The 21,132-nt window shown below is 37.6% G+C and overlaps 1 protein-coding gene across 1 annotated transcript in view; it reads left to right on the top strand.

Annotated features, from left to right (window-relative positions):
• Positions 1–20,695, top strand: part of LOC140160457 (zonadhesin-like) — a 99,911-nt gene extending 79,216 nt beyond the window's left edge. The window contains exons 17-19 of the mRNA XM_072183692.1: positions 749–900; positions 19,334–19,421; positions 20,621–20,695. Coding sequence (XP_072039793.1) covers positions 749–900; positions 19,334–19,421; positions 20,621–20,695 — 315 coding nt within the window. The remainder of the gene's footprint in view (positions 1–748; positions 901–19,333; positions 19,422–20,620) is intronic.
• Positions 20,696–21,132: the final 437 nt, after the last annotated feature.

Here is a 21,132-nt window from a genome sequence, read left to right as displayed (position 1 = left end):
TCTACAATGAGGCCCTTGAGTTGTTATGCCAGCTGATGCCAGACATCCATGTCTGCTGTTGATGATATGTCGTAAATAAACATAAAATGTCTACATTCATGTCTTTTGGGCATTTTAAAGAAAAACACAATTGATTACAGTTTTATCTGCTTTTATCTTTTATTTGCTAAAAGCAACGGCTCTTGTTGGAGTGAAGAAGCTACATAATTTTAAATATTTGTGATGTGATCAAGTAAAATCAGTCGGAAATATTGATTTTAAGACATAGCCAAACAAAGGAAATATTTCCTTTTGTTTCCTATTGTTTTGCAAAATCTTTAATAACTGCTCATATCGTTTGAACTGATTGACCAATTTCATTGGGGTTTTCTGGTGTACTTTTGCATATGCTAATAAGAAACTGAAAATTGTATATGGCCGACTTTAGATTGATTTTGCTTGATCACACCACATTTGTATTTATGTCAATTTCACCTTTTAAGTTGAAAGCATCTGAACTGACAAAATGGTATTTTATGGTTACTTCAAGTTGGTCTACTTATGTCTTCGTTGTAGATTTATGTACAGATTTTCTCCATTTCCATGATTTCCTTTTTGATTCATTTTTAAAACAAAATTTCTCACAAGCGAGATGAGACCCTTGGTTATAGTTTTGGAAATTATGAAAGGGCTGAGATATAAGGGTGGAGCAGAATTTTTTCAATGCCCCTCGTATAATATTAATATTGTTTTAATTGTTATTATTCAGGAACCCAATCTAAACATATGGGGACATAGCTGGGCTAAAAACGGAACAATTTGTGAGGCATGTGACGACTGTCCAAGTGAAGATGTATGTGATGATGTCGATCCCGCTGTTAGACAAGATGCAGAAGCCCGTTGTGGTATCATTCAAGAGACGTAAGTTCTCGTAAAACCATTCAAACGTTTTTCTCCCACCGCTGGCTAACCAGCGAGAGTATTTGATTCCAGAACATGACCTCTTGCCACCCTCTTGGTCAGAACTAAACACGGTCCTAGGAAATGATTAGAGCTTTTTTTATCTGAACTTTATATCGAATTTTAATTGTGATGTTTAGAATATAGTTTGCAGTTTCACTGAAATGTTAATTTTATTGCTTGTAGGTGTTGAAATTTGATTCATATCACTCGAATCTATAGTCTACAAGTCAGCATAAAGACGAATGAATTGTGATTGGCTGAAATACTAATATAATGATATTTACCGCAGATCAAAATGTATTTGACTTCATTAAGCCGGGCATTTTGCATGGAACTATCAGCCTGATTGGATCTTTTTTTCCATGTGGCCCTGATGTTCTCTCGTTCGAGGTTGTTTCATCTAGGCCTATAGGGCGATTTCACGAAAGGACATTAGTTCAAATCTGCCTCCAGAAGACATAATGCATGGACCAAGTACAAAGCAAACGAGTCAATCAATATCACTTCAACCGGGGGTATTCTTTTGTGCTCTATGCACGCATCATATCTTCTGGAGGTAGATTTGAACTAATGACCTTTCGTGAAATCGCCCTCATTGCACTTACTCATTTCTCACGTCAAAGCTGGTCAAAGGGAACACACTCGAGAAATTTCAGATTAAGATTCAGATTCAGTGAAAAGCTGAATATGCAATTTTGTAGACTGTTCCAACTTGTTGACCTTGTCTTTCGAGGAAAATAAGGTCTGGCGTGAAGTCTGATGATGCTTAAATGCAATTGGAACACGCTCTACGCAATTGTTTAGAGGTACCGTTAATGTAAGACAGGGTCCCTACTCGTCGAGTCGAACACGGTTTCCTGCGAGTTAGATATCTTCATGGCAGAAATCGCCATGATAGGTTGAATCCACAGCCACGCATGGCCATTTTGTTCCGACCTTTGAGACGCATAATGAGCCGAGGGACATCCCGACTAAGGCTACTGACAATAACTCGGTAATTGACTTTTCTGTGTGGGGGTGAGCTTGTATACGCCATGGGGGGTGCTCACACTACGCTGTGTGTGACCTCTGTGTGTATACGTCATGTGAGTGAGCGCTCACATCAGAAAATCAGAATATTTCTATCAGTTTTTGAGCTCAAGACGCAATGGTTCTTTCTCAAGACGCTAGCTAACGACGATAATATCCGTTGAACATATATAATGTAATTATTAACCAGGCGATGTCGGTGTGCGATACCTCCTCTAGTCAGAGCCACAAGCCTACAAAAAATGAGTTGGGTTACCTTGAAAGAACTTTTTTTAAACCAATGTATGTTGATAGTCTGGAACCTCAGGATTATGAATTCATAGGTCGTATTTTTCTCCAGGATTGCAAAAAATACAAATTGCGCAATAATGATGACGTCATCAAATTTTGGATAAAAAATGCAAAATTTATTTAAAAAAAAAATCTTGCCTGTGTGGATACATTAAATACCCTTCTTTTCATTTCTGTTAAGTTAGAAGCAGTATTATATATATTCAGCTATTGTGTTAGGGAACTTTTAATTTTATTTTTCCCATTGACATGTGTACTAAATATAATGTTTGATTGCGATTATCTCAATAAGCCGGGTTTTTTTTTCACTTTTACGTGGCTATAGATATTGGCTATTTTCTCTGATAAACATACTTTATTTTAACCAATTTTTAAATATTTCAAACTATTTTCATATGCATTTGTATGTTCTTAGTAAGAAAAATATATGTTTGATTCCAAAATATATATTTGTATAACGTCTATCGGACAAAATATGATGACGTCATCAAATCTGACTCCACATCTAAAAAATATCGAAATAGTCTTTATTTAAGAAATAAAGGGTAATGCATGATCCTTTACACGAAAATAATGTGTCCGAGGCAGTAAAAACGTAAATAATGGGTGAGGCGCAGCCGAACCCATTATTTAAACGTTTTACTGCCGAGGACACATTATTTGCGTGTAAAGGATAATGCTGCACCCTTTATTTCTATTCTATTACCACAAAATAGTGTGATTTAAAGAGAAAATATCAAATTTTTTGCCCAAATATTTCAAGTTGTTTACCTCAAGGTGGAGCGCATACGCGTAGCCAAAGCGTATGCACATTCCAATAACACAACCTAACATTCCATTCTCCCCTATAAGCAGGTATGCACATACAATAACACACCCCTGACATTCCATTCTCCCCTACATAAAGCAGGTGTGCTGTGCGCTCTGCTGTGCGCTGTGATGATAGAAGAACATAAAGTTCGTTGCCCTTGACACTTTATCGCTAATTAATGGTCTGTCACGTGACGCGTTTCAACAAATCACAGTGCGCGATTTTGAATAATGGGTCGTGGGGGTAATAGAATGCTTTATATGATGACAAGCATCGTTACCTTTAATTTCAACGCATATCAGAACTGCACACTCAATTTGTTTACGGTTTATGAACGACAGTAACTATTGATATGCATTGGAGTCTGTATAAAAATTCAACTTCAAGTGCAATTTTCTTGCATTATGACTTAATGAGCTTCACAAGACTTGTGTACTTCCTTTGTTTTTCTTGTACTCACAATTAAAATGTTTATCTACATAAATTTGAAACTCTGATGCATACTTTGAGGTAGTGTTTATATTATAAATAGGTTTAATTTCATGCGTGATAAGAAAGGCTTTGTTGAGCTTACTTCTGTAACCTAGTTTTCTCAACTGCGGTTTCTGTTGCAGTTGTTTCACCACTTATTCTGTCGGTACTTTTATATCTGACACTACTCAACATCTTCATCCTGCAGAATGCAATCAACTGCAACACGTCCGCGCTTATCATGGTTACCTGTGCACATGCATCCGATAGTACACTTTACACCATTCTTTGCACATTTACAATTTCTCATGCATTTAGACAATTCTCGGCACCCGCATGGCTTATGTTTTATTGCGATGGGGTTTGGGGTCTTTCAGTATTATTATAGGGACAAGTTTCCCATTGGCAATCTTCCGTCCATACAGCGTTGGATCTAGATAATCCAGCTATGTCACGATTTAGGGGGAATTTAGTATGAGGTTTTCATTTCTAATATTTTTCCTCATAATACAATGAAAAACAAAAGCAATAGCATTACAAACCCTAATAAAACAAAGTCAAACATAAGAATAAAATAAAAATATATTTCTTTTGTTTTTCATTGTATTATGAAGACAATTATAAGAATTGAAAATAAGCATCTAGAAAAAAAGTTGTTATGTTTGACTTTATTTTATTAGGATCTGTAAATCCATTTCTTTTGTTTTTTATTGTATTATGAGGAAAATTATGAGAATTGAAAATAAGCATCTAGAAAAAAGTCATTCTTATGGTTGACTTTGTTTTATTAGGATATGTGAATATATTTCTTTTGTTTTTCATTGTATTATGAGGAAAATTATGAGAATTGAAAATAAGCATCTAGAAAAAGTCATTCCTATGTTTGACTCTGTTTTATTAGGATCTGTAAATATATTTCTTTTGTTTTTCATTATATTATGAGGAAAATTATGAGAATTGAAAAAATAGGCATCTACAAAAAAGTCATTCTTATGTTTGACTTTGTTTTATTAGGATCTGTAAATCCATTTCTTTTTGTTTTTATTGTATTATGAGGAAAATTATGAGAATTGAAAATAAGTATCTAGAAAAAAGTCATTCTTATGTTTGACTTTATTTTATTAGGATCTGTAAATCCATTTCTTTGGTTTTTTATTGTATTATGAGGAAAATTATGAGAATTGAAAATAAGTATCTAGAAAAAAGTCATTCTTATGTTTGACTTTGTTTTATTAGGATCTGTAAATCCATTTCTTTTGTTTTTTATTGTATTATGAGGAAAATTATGAGAATTGAAAATAAGCATCTTGAAAAAAAAGTCATTCTTATGGTTGACTTTGTTTTATTAGGATATGTGAATATATTTCTTTTGTTTTTCATTGTATTATGAGGAAAATTATGAGAATTGAAAATAAGCATCTAGAAAAAAGTCATTCCTATGTTTGACTCTGTTTTATTAGGATCTGTAAATATATTTCTTTTCTTTTTCATTATATTATGAGGAAAATTATGAGAATTGAAAATAGGCATCTAGAAAAAAGTCATTCTTATGTTTGACTTCGTTTTATTAGGATCTGTAAATCCATTTCTTTTGTTTTTTATTGTATTATGAGGAAAATTATGAGAATTGAAAATAAGTATCTAGAAAAAAGTCATCCTTATGTTTGACTTTGTTTTATTAGGTTATGTAAATTTATTGCTTTTGTTTTTCATTGTATTATGAGGAAAATTATGAGAATTGAAAATAAGTATCTAAGAAAAGTCATTCTTATGTTTGACTTTGTTTTAACAGGTTATGTAAAATGTTTGACTTTGTTTTATTAGGGTTTGAGAATCTATTTATTTTGTTTTACATTGTATTATGAGGAAAATGATAAAAATTGAAAATAAGCATCTAAAAAGTCATTCTTATGTTTGACTTTGTTTTATTAGGATCTGTAAATATATTTCTTTTGTTTTTCATTGTATTATGAGGAAAATTATGAGAATTGAAAATAAGTATCTAGAAAAAAGTCATCCTTATGTTTGACTTTGTTTTATTAGGTTATGTAAATTTCTTTCTTTTGTTTTTCATTGTATTATGAGGAAAATTATGAGAATTGAAAATAAGTATCTAAGAAAAGTCATTCTTATGTTTGACTTTGTTTTAACAGGTTATGTAAAATGTTTGACTTTGTTTTATTAGGGTTTGAGAATCTATTTATTTTGTTTTACATTGTATTATGAGGAAAATGATAAAAATTGAAAATAAGCATCTAAAAAGTCATTCTTATGTTTGACTTTGTTTTATTAGGATCTGTAAATATATTTCTTTTGTTTTTCATTGTATTATGAGGAAAATTATGAGAATTGAAAATAAGCATCTAAAAAAAGTCATTCTTATGTTTGACTTTGTTTTATTAGGATCTGTAAATACATTTCTTTTGTTTTTTATTGTATTATGAGGAAAATTATGAGAATTGAAAATAAGCATTGAAAAGAAGCATCTAGAAATTCTTATGTTTGAATTTGTTTTACAGCGTTTGTAAATCTAAAAAAAATATGAGAATTAAAAATTTATTGAAAAGTTAGAATCTTTATATTAAGTTTTGTATTTTGTCTTTTACTTTATCCCGCATTATACGGTATATTGTTTAGTGTATCAAATGAGTATGAGGTATTAGGGTTTCTTTTCAAAACATGTCCGGTTTTTTTCCGACCCTAAATCGTGCCGTATCTAAGATAATCTGTTTCAGACAGATGAGCTTGCTATATTGATGACAATTTGGTTTGGTGCTACGCAAGATGTGTTGGGCAAATGCATCTTCTGTAGGGGACAAATGTCTCAAGTCCACCCTTTTCGTTGCAAACAGATGGGCTCATAAATCATCCGAACTACCGGAGAAGCATTATTGCCCGTAGAGAGTGAAGAAGAATTGTCATGCTGCGCTTAACACTTCTTCTGTCAGCTCTTTATCACCATCTTCCCCATAGTTTCCCAATGCTGTGAAGACATTGTATCTATTACTATCTAGTATACTGTCGCCAGAGCCATTCTTTTGCCTTTATGATAAGGATAGCTGACTTTAAGAGCCGCTGAGTACGTATATTCCAAGAATCACTGCTGTTAATTCCCGTTCGACAATGTTTTTGCTCATTGTTTCTACAATGATATGCAACGGTGACGCAATGTTTAGCCTTTGAAGCCATAATTCCTCCAGTCCAGGAATGCGTACATCGTAATACATTCCCATGATGATTACATCTGTGTCAGTTGCATATATTACAACTTTCTTGTGGTGATGTACAAACATCCTGGTAATCAGCTTCTTCATTGAGAACAGATGACAATTCAGGAATGATCGCAACTCCCGCCGATGCAAGGTCTAATGTACAAGCAGGGGCTCGTAAACAACCGCCAACTATGAGATGCGTAGCAAGCGGGGGAACAGGGTGGACGAAGTCCATGGGCCCCGAGTGTTCAAGGGCCCCAAGCAAAAGAGAAAATGATTAAGGGTTAAAAAGATGCTAAAAGGCAGGGCCGAATTTACCTGGGCCAGACCAAAATTTGGAGGCCCAAACTCACCGTGAGGGAAGCATGTGCGCTCAGAGGCCAATTTTGGTTTACAAATCAGGGGGCCTACTATAAGATTGACAATGGCAGCAGAAGCAATGCAAGTTAGAGGGAGATAAGCATATTTTTTTCCGATCTTTCTAGGATATTTGCGTGCGCAATAAACTTTAAATTTCAGACAATTGTAGTCCAAAATGAAGGTGAATTTTGCTATGTGAAAGGCTATAGTATGGTATGCGCGAGGCGCGCAAAATTGTGGAAAAATGTACGTGTTGTTGGGCTAAGCCTAAAAGAAACATGCACAGGGCAATTTTGGGGCCCTCTCTGGCCCAATGGTAAATCCGGCCCTGCAAAAAGGGCCCGCACTGTTTCTTGTCCATGGGCCCCCGAGGCTCTTGCTACGCCCCTGCACACCTTGCGGTAGATTACCATGTTGACGTTCTCATACTTTTGCAAGATAGTGAAGAACGTCTGATTTATTCTTTGGATTCATCATGAATAAACCCCTGTCGGGAATAAGTAGGGTATCCTGTGGGTCATACTACTTTGAAATGTTCCACCTTTGTTCGCTTTTCCCGTTCTTCCCCCTTCAATGATACCAGATATCCAACATCATACCGGTCCCCGACAAAGTGATTGACAGGTCTTAGGCTCAGCAATTACTTCAGATAATTAGCTTGCAAATCAAAGGAAGTTCTGCTTCTGAATTACTGAAACCATTTGATAAAGGCCATCGCGTCAACTACCACACTACAACCACCATCAGTGCTCATGCTTGGAGGCGACTCATGAGCTGGCCAATCATCGCCTAGGTATGTCTTCATGCCATTTATGAAGTCTGCTTTATTTCCTTTCTCATAACAATGCAGCATTCGGCTGAAAAAGAGGACCTTGGTAGCTTGTCCATTCATGCTGGAACTCCGCCGTCTTGTCTTTCTTGTCAATCCATCAACAAGACACAAATTTCTACTAATGGTGCTCTCTACTGGTAAAACAGTCTTGGCTTGTTCAGCAGCAGTTTTCTTTTTTTAGCCTCAAATGTAATGACTTTCACAATGTCGACTTTCATACTAGAAGTCTCCTGTGCCTTCTTAAGTGCACTAATACCAATTTCTCTGGCATTTGTAAGGTCTAGAGATGCTGCCTTGTGACCAGTACATATGTCAATCAGATCTTGACCAGTGTAAACGAATGGGTTTACCATCTTGGTTATTATCATAACATTTGTCATTTCAGTTGTTGCATTGATGTGTTTTAGAGCCACCTTTGGAGTATCTTCGTGGTGTTTGTTGTTTTCCTTACCCAAGTGTACCGTTCTTTTGACGTCTCCAGATATGGCGGTTAGTCTAGGAGCTACTGTAAGGTATTTTACCATCCATCGCAGCTTGCTGTTGGCTTTTGTCACGAAATAGGCGAGTCTTTCCATCACTATGATCACAATTGTATGTCTGTTCTAATGCCATGTCACTCCATACTCCATTGCTGGTCTGATGTACTGTGAATTTACCACTTTTGAAAGCAGTATCAACTTCTGGAGCTATAACTGATAGCGACTCCGTGGCTTCGAAATAGTGTCGAAGGCATACCACATATTTGCAATGTCCGGTAGCTACCAGGTTCAGAAGCATATTCCCAGCTTCTTGCAAATGGGCTTCCCAACATCCTGACCGCTCGGCATATATGTACCAGTTGAGGATCCCTACCATGTACATCAGCCAGAGAAGACACGTAGGCGATGTGCACTGAGTTTTCTGGAATTCTTGCATTAAAGTAGTTATAGCCATCAGTGATTCATCTGCCTGTGTGAATACCTCACTGGCCTTGTGTGCGTCCTCTGCCTTCAACGCTGCCATAAGTTCTTGTTTAGGGATGTGCCAGAAAGGCACCCATCATCCTTTCCTACATCCTGAAGCCACTGCTCAAATGATTCCCAGTATAATTCAAACATAGTATCTGTCACTAAACGGTGTGCCCGCAGCATTAAGTAGTAGTCTTTCCGTGCCATTATTTTATTTGCTGTTCCTCTTAAACATGTTTTCGATTCTACCAATGTCTTCAATTCCTGTTGATTTCATTAGCATGATTAGGTGACCAATAGGTCTCATGTAATATGTAAACCTCCCATACGAAGAATCAGTTTCTTGTTTCTCCGGCTTCTTCTTGCTGCACAAAGGCTATGTCATAGATTGCTTGATCACAAGTTACTATTTTGAATTCCTGAGCTAATTTGGCAACCATGTCGAAACAGTAGTCTATTGAACTTTGAACAACGTCAGAGCTTGTTGGTAACCGTGGATAGATGGAACCATATCCAATGACTGTGTCAAGATTTAGTTCTCTGATCATTCGTTCATTAAATACACTCCACGTAGGGCAGATGAAATCAACGTTGATCTCAAGTCTTCAAGTCTTCAAGTGCTGTTCTCCTAACAAAGCGAAGCTTATCCAAGGAGGAGTAAGGTGATGATGCTCATAAATGTGCAGAGTGCAGAACAACAAACGGTGCAAGTAAAAAGAACTGGAGAGCTGATTTAGATGACTTGGTGAGTAGCAGTAGGCTGCAAGACCCTCACTGCTGTCAGAGCTATGGCCTGGAAAACGTTGACAGATGGTGCTGCAACTGCTTCCGCAGGTAGCCTGTTCCAAGTTGGAATTGTCCTCACAAAGAAAGAGTATTTGTAGGTGTTGCGAGTAGCCCAGACTGGAAGGTAGCGTAAATTGTGTGATCTTCCAGAGGTTGGGTGAAGCCTGATGTTTGGTGGAAAGCTGATGTTAACTAGACCATGATGGATTTTATAAAACATTGTACATTGAGACATCACTCTTCTAGTGGCTAACTGGTCTAATTACAGCTGATCCAGAAGAGGTGTTACGCTTGTCTTTCGATGAAATTCGCCACAAATGAACCTAACAGCCTGACGCTGGACCATTTCCAAGGGTTTTACATCACGAGCTGTGTATGGACTCCAAGCTGTGGCGGCATACTCAAGTTGAGGTCTGACAAGAGTCTGGTATGCCTTTAATTTGACATCCTTGGAACATGGCCCAAGGTTACGACGAATAATTCCAAGTGTGTTGAGAGCTTTTGTACGAATGTTTGAGATATGTTGTGTGAATGATAGGTCATTAGATATAGTTACACCAAGATATTTGTGACTTTCCGTTTTCTCAATAATTTGGTTTGAAATCATCGTTATCCATTATGACTGTTCCTGTTCCTGGAAACCAATCTGCAAGTTCATCAGGACAAGTAGTATTGTATGTGATGGATTGGAGTCTGTGTATGGACATGATGGAGGGGATTGTTATGGTGTCAGTCTGAGTATACAAATTTATCTGATGCCCTCAAATTTGATAACCATATTGTAATTAGGAGGTCATTGGTTCCTTGTATAGTTTTTTAAGTTGCTTAATTGTACTGTTCATGCAAGAAAACATATAATTAGACACCCAAATTATCAAAATCGGACCCTGCTAACTATATACTGCGAAATGGAGAAAATTCAAAGGTTCGTTGACCTTTGAACATTTTTGGTCATAGCGCCCGCACGAAAGGTCTGACGCACAACAAAGTATACATTTTTGGAATCCTCATGACCATACGAGTAATTTGAAATATTACTTGACATGATTGGAGCATTCTGAAAATTTGACCTTGATTGACCCCTCCCCGGAATGCCCGGAAGTTTCAGGAGGTGAGCCCAAGCTAAATTGATTCAGAATCAATCAAAGATGCCAAAATAACTTTCAAATCTTTGTTCTATGATTTGGTCACGAGCTCTACATAACGGTCTTCTACTATGGTGTTTAATTGGTGTGGACGTATCATGTGGAACAAAGTTACACACATCAGGTTCATCAACAGTAACTTCATCGGTTAATGACTCAAAGGAATTACCAGTAGCAAAGTAATTGCTATCAAAGAAACTGGGACCAACATTAGGCAAGCCACATTGTATACAAATCCAAGACAAATTGGAATGATGAGTATACACATCGGATATGTGGTCCGTTACAACGGCACACTCCCGGTGGTACCATATGTCGCAGCTATCACATTTGATAGCTTGCTGGTCATTTTCCACTTTGTGACTACAGATACCACAGGGATAGTTGGTAGTTGTAGGACCTGGATTTGTTTCAACACAGCTAAGGAGTAAAATCATAACTATTGTCTGACGGGTACATGTGGAGTTGGACCTAACCATTGGTTTGATTAGACCTTTAGGCTGAAATTTATGCAGCCTGGTATGATTGGTAAGGTATGCAAGAGAATGGTTATGACTCGTGAAACTAGAATTAGACACTACAGTATCAGAATAATGATCATTCAAATGATGTGCTGGATAAATCATACACCACAGGTAGTAAATGGCTACAATAAGAAAGCTTAACCTGGCAAGGATATCAATTTTTGCCTGTGAATATGCCACTATAAAGAAGATTTATATACAGCAAGCTACCAACACTTAAAGTCATAATGTACGATCTTATAATATGAATTTGGTTAATTTTTTTCAAACCTGATTTTTTGGCATATTTGTAATGCTTACACATGTCACAACTTGCACCTAAATGGAATCAGCCAAATTTGTTGTGTTTGTAGGTAAACAGAGCAAAGTTCGACATAAAAGTCATAATTCAAGAATTATGACTTTATGTCCGCCCATAGAACTGCGTGTTAAACGGCCAAAATAACAAGCAGTGTTTCTTTCACGTTACCTCGTTATTTCAGCTCAAAATGGACAGAAACCATTCCCGATCATTATTACTAGTATGATTTCAGCATTTTGAGTATATAATGACAAATTTAAAATTGGAAGGAAATCGTACATTACGCCTTTAATATAACTACAACAATTTGTGTATGACAATAAATATACAGAGTCTAAATATACAAAGTCAACAAAGACAATGTGGCCGCCGTTATGGCGGGAAATGTCAGACAAAGGCTTCTGGTTAAATATATGTTCGCTGGAAAAATGCCACAGTATGGAGTAATGGTGTTTATCAATTGCAATGAGAGTTGTACACATCCGGGTCAAGTGCCGAAGTATTTAGCACGATGACTCGTTTGGTTTTTGGAATTATCGTCTTCTTGTATGAGAGATGCCCCTTCTAAGGACTGTGCTTTCTGTCTATCTGTGAGAGAGCTATTGCTGTCCACTGTAGGCGTGTATTCAGGAAGTGGTATAGATGTTTTGGAGCGATTACCTGTGCGTAATTGCATGCGTGGAAATCTAAATTATCTATGGCAAAGTGTGTAAAGCGACCAGATTTAACAGTACTTAAGAAGCCATCAGTACTGATCTATCTGATCCTGAACTTCAGTTGCCATACTTGCTACATAACGCTGTGCATCGTTGTAGCCGATGCTGTTGCCCAATCTGTTCAACACCGTAATGGTTTCTCTACTTTTGTTGACGCCGAGTAGATGGAGTCCTGTTCCGACTTGCTTGGGGTTAGGAAGTCCAGTCACAGCTGCGGTTTTATGGCCTGTTCATTTTGCTTTGCTGGAAATGCACTCTTCCATCATTCTGAAGATCGGGATTGGCGTCAGTGACCAACCATGCAAGGTGATTGTATAGGCTTTCTGTGACTATTTCAGACGCTGATTCAATATATATTTCCAGTTCCTTATCACTGGCATCCTGTGTAGTAGCAACATGCTTTCTACGTAATGTACCATGTTCTTTGAGGGAATATATAAAAGCCTTTTGCTGAATGATAGGTTATGAGCTTAAGTTGTTGATCTTGACTTATATGGGTAGTCTTGCTAGCAGCCTCGAGCTCTGATAAAGACCCACTTTGTCACTATGGATGTGAGCAGGGATATGGGTATTTATGCTAACGCTGGGGACCGGGATTCATTAATATAATGTACAAAATATCACCAATCTCAATCGTGTTGAACATTAAGCTGTTAAACGTCATAATGCAAGAAAAATGCGTTTGAATTTTTATTTTTATACAGACAGCAATGCATGTATATATTTTGTTTTGCTCGGAATAGTAAATAAAGTCCGATTGAGGTTCCTACTTGAGTTTAAATTAAATATATTGATGTCAGCTATCGTTTTCAATAATAAAAATGATTTTCATATTTTTCACATGTGGAGTCAAATTTGATGACGTCATCATAGTTTTGTCCGATAGACGTTATACAAATATATATTTTGGAATCAAACAGTTTTTTCTTACTTAGAACATCCAAGTGTATATAAAAATAATTTAAAACATTTAAAAATTGGTTAAAATATATGTTTATCAGAGAATATGGCCAATATTTATAGCCACGATAAAGTGGAAAAACGGCATATTGAGAAAATCGCAATCAAACATTATATTTAATACACATGTCAATGGGAAAAATAAAATTCAAACCTCCCTAACACAATATCTAAATACAATACTGCTTCTAACTTAACAGAAAAAGGAGTGGTATTTAATGTATCCATACAAGGAAGAATTTTTTTAAATAAATAATCGTACATTACGCCTTTAATATAACTACAACAATTTGTGTATGACAATAAATATACAGAGTCTAAATATACAAAGTCAACAAAGACAATGTGGCCGCCGTTATGGCGGGAAAATGTCAGACAAAGGCTTCTGGTTAAATATATGTTCGCTGGAAAAATGCCACAGTATGGAGTAATGGTGTTTATCAATTGCAATGAGAGTTGTACACATCCGGGTCAAGTGCCGAAGTATTTAGCACGATGACTCGTTTGGTTTTTGGAATTATCGTCTTCTTGTATGAGAGATGCCCCTTCTAAGGACTGTGCTTTCTGTCTATCTGTGAGAGAGCTATTGCTGTCCACTGTAGGCGTGTATTCAGGAAGTGGTATAGATGTTTTGGAGCGATTACCTGTGCGTAATTGCATGCGTGGAAATCTAAATTATCTATGGCAAAGTGTGTAAAGCGACCAGATTTAACAGTACTTAAGAAGCCATCAGTACTGATCTATCTGATCCTGAACTTCAGTTGCCATACTTGCTACATAACGCTGTGCATCGTTGTAGCCGATGCTGTTGCCCAATCTGTTCAACACCGTAATGGTTTCTCTACTTTTGTTGACGCCGAGTAGATGGAGTCCTGTTCCGACTTGCTTGGGGTTAGGAAGTCCAGTCACAGCTGCGGTTTTATGGCCTGTTCATTTTGCTTTGCTGGAAATGCACTCTTCCATCATTCTGAAGATCGGGATTGGCGTCAGTGAGCAACCATGCAAGGTGATTGTATAGGCTTTCTGTGACTATTTCAGACGCTGATTCAATATATATTTCCAGTTCCTTATCACTGGCATCCTGTGTAGTAGCAACATGCTTTCTACGTAATGTACCATGTTCTTTGAGGGAATATATAAAAGCCTTTTGCTGAATGATAGGTTATGAGCTTAAGTTGTTGATCTTGACTTATATGGGTAGTCTTGCTAGCAGCCTCGAGCTCTGATAAAGACCCACTTTGTCACTATGGATGTGAGCAGGGATATGGGTATTTATGCTAACGCTGGGGACCGGATTCATTAATATAATGTACAAAATATCACCAATCTCAATCGTGTTGAACATTAAGCTGTTAAACGTCATAATGCAAGAAAAATGCGTTTGAATTTTTATTTTATACAGACAGCAATGCATGTATATATTTTGTTTTGCTCGGAATAGTAAATAAAGTCCGATTGAGGTTCCTACTTGAGTTTAAATTAAATATATTGATGTCAGCTATCGTTTTCAATAATAAAAATGATTTTCATATTTTTCACATGTGGAGTCAAATTTGATGACGTCATCATAGTTTTGTCCGATAGACGTTATACAAATATATATTTTGGAATCAAACATTTTTTTCTTACTTAGAACATCCAAGTGTATATAAAAATAATTTAAAACATTTAAAAATTGGTTAAAATATATGTTTATCAGAGAATATGGCCAATATTTATAGCCACGATAAAGTGGAAAAACGGCATATTGAGAAAATCGCAATCAAACATTATATTTAATACACATGTCAATGGGAAAAATAAAATTCAAACCTCCCTAACACAATATCTAAATACAATACTGCTTCTAACTTAACAGAAAAAGGAGTGGTATTTAATGTATCCATACAAGGAAGAATTTTTTTAAATAAATTTTGCATCTTTTTCACCCAAATTTGATGACGTCATCATTATTGCGCAATGTCTATTTTGTTTGCAATCCTGGAGAAAAAGGCGACCTCTGAATTCATAATCCTGAGGTTCCAGACTATCAATATCAAGTAGTTTAAGTAAAAGTTCTTTCAAGGTAACCTAACTCCAGTTTTAGAGCCCTTTTTTAAGGTTGGGGCTCTGACTACTCCTCTTTATCCGAAGGATCCGTCACTATTTCACTTCTATGAATCGACTTTGAGTTCCAGAGGGTGGTGCGACTCAAAACTCAAATATTGGTCAGTGTGAGTAGGTTTCTGAAGACTTGTATCTTCACACTGCCGTCGCTAACCCGCACAATTAAAATATCAAGAAAAGGAAGTTGCCTGTCTTCCTCTTCCTCCCTGGTAAATTGCATGTTATTATCCTGCGTATTGATGTGACTTGTGAATTCTTCCACGTAAGAGGTCTTAGCACACAGAATGTATCATCGACATATGGAAGAAAAAACCGCGGAGGGTGAGGACCTGATGACAAAGCTTTCCTTTCGAAGAATTCCATGTATGCGTTGGCCACACTATAAATTTAAAATATAAGATAATAAGATTTAAAATTCAAATCTATAAGATTAATTTTAAATCTAAAATTGATTGGTCCTTTATTACAATCCTTAAGGATTTGTTTTTAATCCGTGTAATTTAAAGTGCTCCAGGGAGATACGGGGCTTTCCATCGCACATTTATCTTTTTGCTGGTAAAATGTACCTCTGAATACAAAGTAAGTGGCGTTCAGTGGAATTCTTACATTGCCAACCAGGGGTTTGAAATTTTTCACTATCCCTAGCTCTTAATTCGGATGCTTTATCGCCAGTCAGGTCCTTACATGCCGATTCAGCTATGACAGTGTCATTAACTGATAAAGCTTCCGGTTTTAAAGCGAAGTTTAGACCACGTTCTAACTCATGTACTTCGTTCCCGGTTAAGGTCCGATAGGTGATATTGTAGAGAATGCGAAATTTACGTGACGGGAACGGCAACTGCATGTAACACTAGCCGAAAATAAGTTAGTATGCTCTCTAGAGGGTGAAATCCATTGTGAATTGGTCAATCGTAGAATTCCCGTAAGGCGGTATAACGTTGCGGTTAGTAGCAAATAACGTTCCAAAATTACTTTTAAAATGACTTCAAAATGCTTATTGAATTAAACATAAACCTGATCAACTGGACTCACATTTATTTGAGAGGTTACAGTATCGCACCTAATCCAAGGTGCATCTTCAGGCCGTCTGATGATCTGGCGGCAAAAGGTCGTTGACCTGTGACAAGGTGGTGTTGCCAGAGGTCGTGGATCTTGAGTTGAACTTCTTAGGAATGTTCTTGATGACAGAATTGTAAGCCCCCGCCAAGTTATGGCGAAGACCGCCTCCCCTGTTTAGTGAAGGTTGTTCTTTCTTGACGTAAATTGCTTCTTTGACGCCCCTTTCAAACCACCTGCGTTCTCTGTCTAAAATCACAACATCTTGGTTGTCAAAAGTGTGATGTGTACTGTCCAAATGCGTGAACACGGCTGAATCCCCGCAACCAGTACTAGCACGTCTATGCTGGTACATGCGTTTGGATAATGTCTGTTTGGTTTCACCTATGTACAAGTCCTGGCAATCAGCGTCCTTGCATTGTATTGCATAAACTAAATTGCTTTGCTTGTCCTTGGGCGGCTTGTCTTTGGGATGAACCAAATTCTGTCTCAAGGTGTTGGTTGGTTTGAACGACACAGGGATTTGATGTTTTCCAAAAATTCTGCGAAGTTTTTCCGACAGTTTAGACACGTAGGGGATGGTGATGTTCTTTCGTTCAGCCGGTGTATCGTCGCTTCGCGAGTCGCGAGTGATGGATTCTTTGGCAGCTTTGTTGACAGAAAGCGCTTTATGGAAAGTCCACTTGCGATAACCGCACACACCCAACGCTGATTTCAGATGATCGTGTTCTTCTTCCTTCAGAGTCTCATTAGAAGAGATGGTGTCCGCTCTGTGAAACAGGGTGCGAATCACTCCCAGCTTGTGTACTAAGGGGTGGTGCGAGTCGAACAGTAAGTACTGATCTGTATGCGTGGATTTGCGATATACAGATGTTGAGATTGTACCGTCGTTTGCTACATTGACCGAACAGTCCAAGAAGGCAAGTTTTCCTTCTTTGATGGGTTCTTGGGTGAACTTGATGTGCTCGTTCACGCCATTAATATGTTCAAAGAAGGGGGTAAGCTGATCTTTCCTTAGCTTCACCCAGGTAGCGTCGACGTAGCGAAACCAGTGCGATGGTGGCGTGCCAGTAAACGAATCTAGAGCTGTGCGTTCAAACTGTTCCATGAACAAATTAACCACGATCGGTGACACAGGTGAACCCATGGCGCAACCATTGCGCTGTCTATAGAATTTGCCATTATAGATGAAATAGGTGGTGTTCAAACACAGTTCCAATAATCCGCACACTTGCGATACACTAAGTTCCGTTCTATCCTTCCAGGTGTTATCCTTCTCCAAACAATCGCGTACGACGTCTACCGCTTCCTTGGGTGGTACACATGTAAATAATGCCGACACGTCATACGAAGTTATCGTCTCTTCCTCATGTAATTGTATGTCTTGGATCTTATTAACAAAGTCCTGTGAATTGATGATGTGGTGCTCAGACTTCCCAACCAAAGGGCCAATTACATATGCCACATGTTTGGCAACATTGTAAGTAACCGAGTCTACACTACTTACAATTGGTCTCAGAGGAGCATGTTCTTTGTGAATCTTTGGAAGGCCGTAAAACTTGGGCACCGATTCGCCAGGATACAATCTATGATACAGAAGACGATCTATCACTTCAGCTCTTTCAAGTTCTTGCAACTTATCAATGACCTTCTTCCTATAACCGCTGGTGGGATCGCGTTTCAGAAGTTCATATGTTTTGGTGTCGCTCAAAAGCTTACATACTTTCTCATGGAAAAATGCATTTAAAAAATGTTATGTCTGTCATATTATTAATAGAAGCGATTCAAAGTATCCAAATTGAACAAGTAGAGTCTGATATATCTAATGTCACAGAGGCTTGTCGTTACATACTACTAATCACGGTTGTTTCATGGGATCATTCATTAGTTTTTCGAACAAAACATAATGGACAACCAAATTTTAGGCTTAAACAGCTAAAAGAGATACCATGCTAATGTATACAGATGCTTTTGGGTCATTCACAACTTTAAATTTCCCTCTTTTACAAAATTAGTCACTTTTATAGCATTTTTAAAGGTTTTTTTGGATATAAAATGTGCCTATTAATGACAAAATTGGTGGCGCTATTTAGTTACTGGAAATTACTCTTTCAAGCTTTTAATACAAATAATTCCTTTTATTGTTTGATAACATATGTATATAACATTTCCTTATTGCTTGTCTCACATATTCCAGCTGTTTTAATGGCAGTATTAATAACCTACCTCTTGCAAATTAAGAAATATGGTTTAGGATAAATAGCGCCATCTATAGTTTGCATTTAGTTAAAAATGAAGCCAATTCTATCAAATAACCGTGTAATTTGAGCTGGGGACTAAGAAGGGGCTTAAAAATCACTGAAAATGCCAAGCTGTATAGGCAAAATTGTGCAGATTCCAGAATAACATGTAAAAATGACATGTTTTCTACCATTATTTTACAGTTTTTCATCCGCTGCACATCGATTTTCCCACTCAGCCGGTGCGCTCCTGTCTGGTCCCAAAAAGGAGGGCACGCTGTAAAATTGTGATCCTTACACTTTGGTGTTTTAAAACAAAAATGTCTCAGGTCATCGTATGTTGAAAATGTGGGCATTTGGGGATTTTACTTTCTACTCTTAATTGATAATATTGTCTTTTCACTGTTAGAAAATCGTGCTTGAAATTGCCTATTTTTTCATTGAAAACTGTGTTATAGGAAATTAGTGGTATTGAACCTTGTGCACGAGACCGTAATATATTCTAAATTTATATAGGACATAAGCCTACAGTATTAGGTGTGCATACATGTATTATGTGCTCCTTTCTCAAATAACGTTCCTTCTATTTCGAACCAATACACAGATCATCCTCACGCAAGAAGAGATCTTCAAACGTTTTGAATAATGACAGCGGACTATTGTCACTGCTGAGAGGAAAGAGGAAGTCACAAGTAAGTGAATACTTTAGTAGGCCTATAACATGATAACAAGGGTCATTAGACAAGGGATCGTGTATGAAGGAACTGTAAACGGATTATTGATAGATATAATCATCAGATTATCTATTACGACTTCGATTACATGCGAGTTGTGCTGAGGGAGCGATGTTTGGCTTACCTCTAACCATGCTAACACTACGTGTACTGAAGGAGACGATCCTGTATAAACAGTAATCGGAGTGCCCATCTCTCTTTCATTGGCGTTTGGGCCAGACTCCTCCATGTAATGTTGCTATAGGGGGATCGCTACACCTCCTCCACAGCGAGTCTGTTACCTTCCCAGCATTTAAGAATGCCGGTACCCATTTATACACCTGGGTGGAGAGTAGTAATTGGGATAAAGTGCCTTACTCAAGGGCACAACACGATGGCGTCGCCGGGGCTCGAACCCGCAACCTTCCGATTATGAGTCGGAGCCCGTTCCGCTCGGCCACCGTGCTCCCATGAACACTACGCATACGGTCACGTCACGTTCACTTTTATTTCGCGTTAGTGATTACAAAAGTTTCAATTTAAAAATTACTGTGATATTTGAAAAAGTTATGATAAAACCATAAATTGTTCATAAAATCTTCGAATTCATTTTTTTTAAATCCACAGCCCGTCTCCAAAGGCGCACACCATTAAATAAAGCTCCCATTGAATTACACGTAAAAAGGCCTAAATGAAAGGCGATTTAAAACCCAATATGACAATATTTTGAAACGTTGGCGTTCTAGGTCTTATCTTATTTATTAAGTTATTTTAATAAAATACTGATTTCATACTTTCCTGCTGCTTTGCCGCTCTGAAGATGATTTTACTTCACTGCGCAGTCGCACCAAAAACGCTAGCGGTGACCTGCGGCAAGCCGATATATCGATCACTCCACCGCTTTGCCGCGGCGGCAGCACCGCTGGGAGGGAGTTGAATTCAAATCAACTCGGAGTGGTGCCGCTCTGACTTATGAGAACAAAATACGATTTTGGAGCGGTGCTGAGCGGCAAGAGTGGCTTTCAGAGTCATGCCGCTGCCACTCAGCGGTGTGCCGCTCCGCTTGCAGACAAGTGCAAGCGGCATGATGAAGCGTCACGCCGCTCAGCGGCAAGCGGCAGAAAGTATGAAACCAGCATAAGAGTCTTTTATTGCCTCAACTGATTTATCTTTTTCAGTTCTTTGTATTTTTCTGCCGAAAGCAGTATGTATTGGAATTGGAACCTAAATTACGACTATTGGCTGGAATTTAGCGAAATTGCCATGACAAATCATTCTGTACTCTAATATTAATAGTGCTCAGGTTTGGGCTACCTTTTCCATGTTGCCACGAAGTTTTTACAGTACAAAATGCTCCATGTGTCTGTATGTCAGGCTAATGAGTTATGCATTAGAATAGCCGTATGACAAGGACGGTCATAAATTCTTTATACGGGGTTGTAGTAAAATGTTTGCCTTGAAGAGTGATTATAAAATGTTTGCCTTGATTCTGGACTTTGAAAAGAATATAAAGCTTTGAATATGTAAAGTTTTTATTGTTTTAAGGAAGTTAATCTAAAATAAGGAATAATCTGTGAAGGATTTTAGGGATATTTAGAGGGTCTGCACCCCCGCCTTACACAAATGTCGATTTTTTTTTTGTGAACGGCACCTAAATAGTTAAGCCGGCGACGAATATTTAGGGGAGACC

The sequence above is a fragment of the Amphiura filiformis genome, chromosome 9 (assembly GCF_039555335.1).
Source record: "Amphiura filiformis chromosome 9, Afil_fr2py, whole genome shotgun sequence".
Lineage (NCBI taxonomy): Eukaryota > Metazoa > Echinodermata > Ophiuroidea > Amphilepidida > Amphiuridae > Amphiura > Amphiura filiformis.
This window is presented reverse-complemented; position numbering and strand designations above follow the sequence as displayed.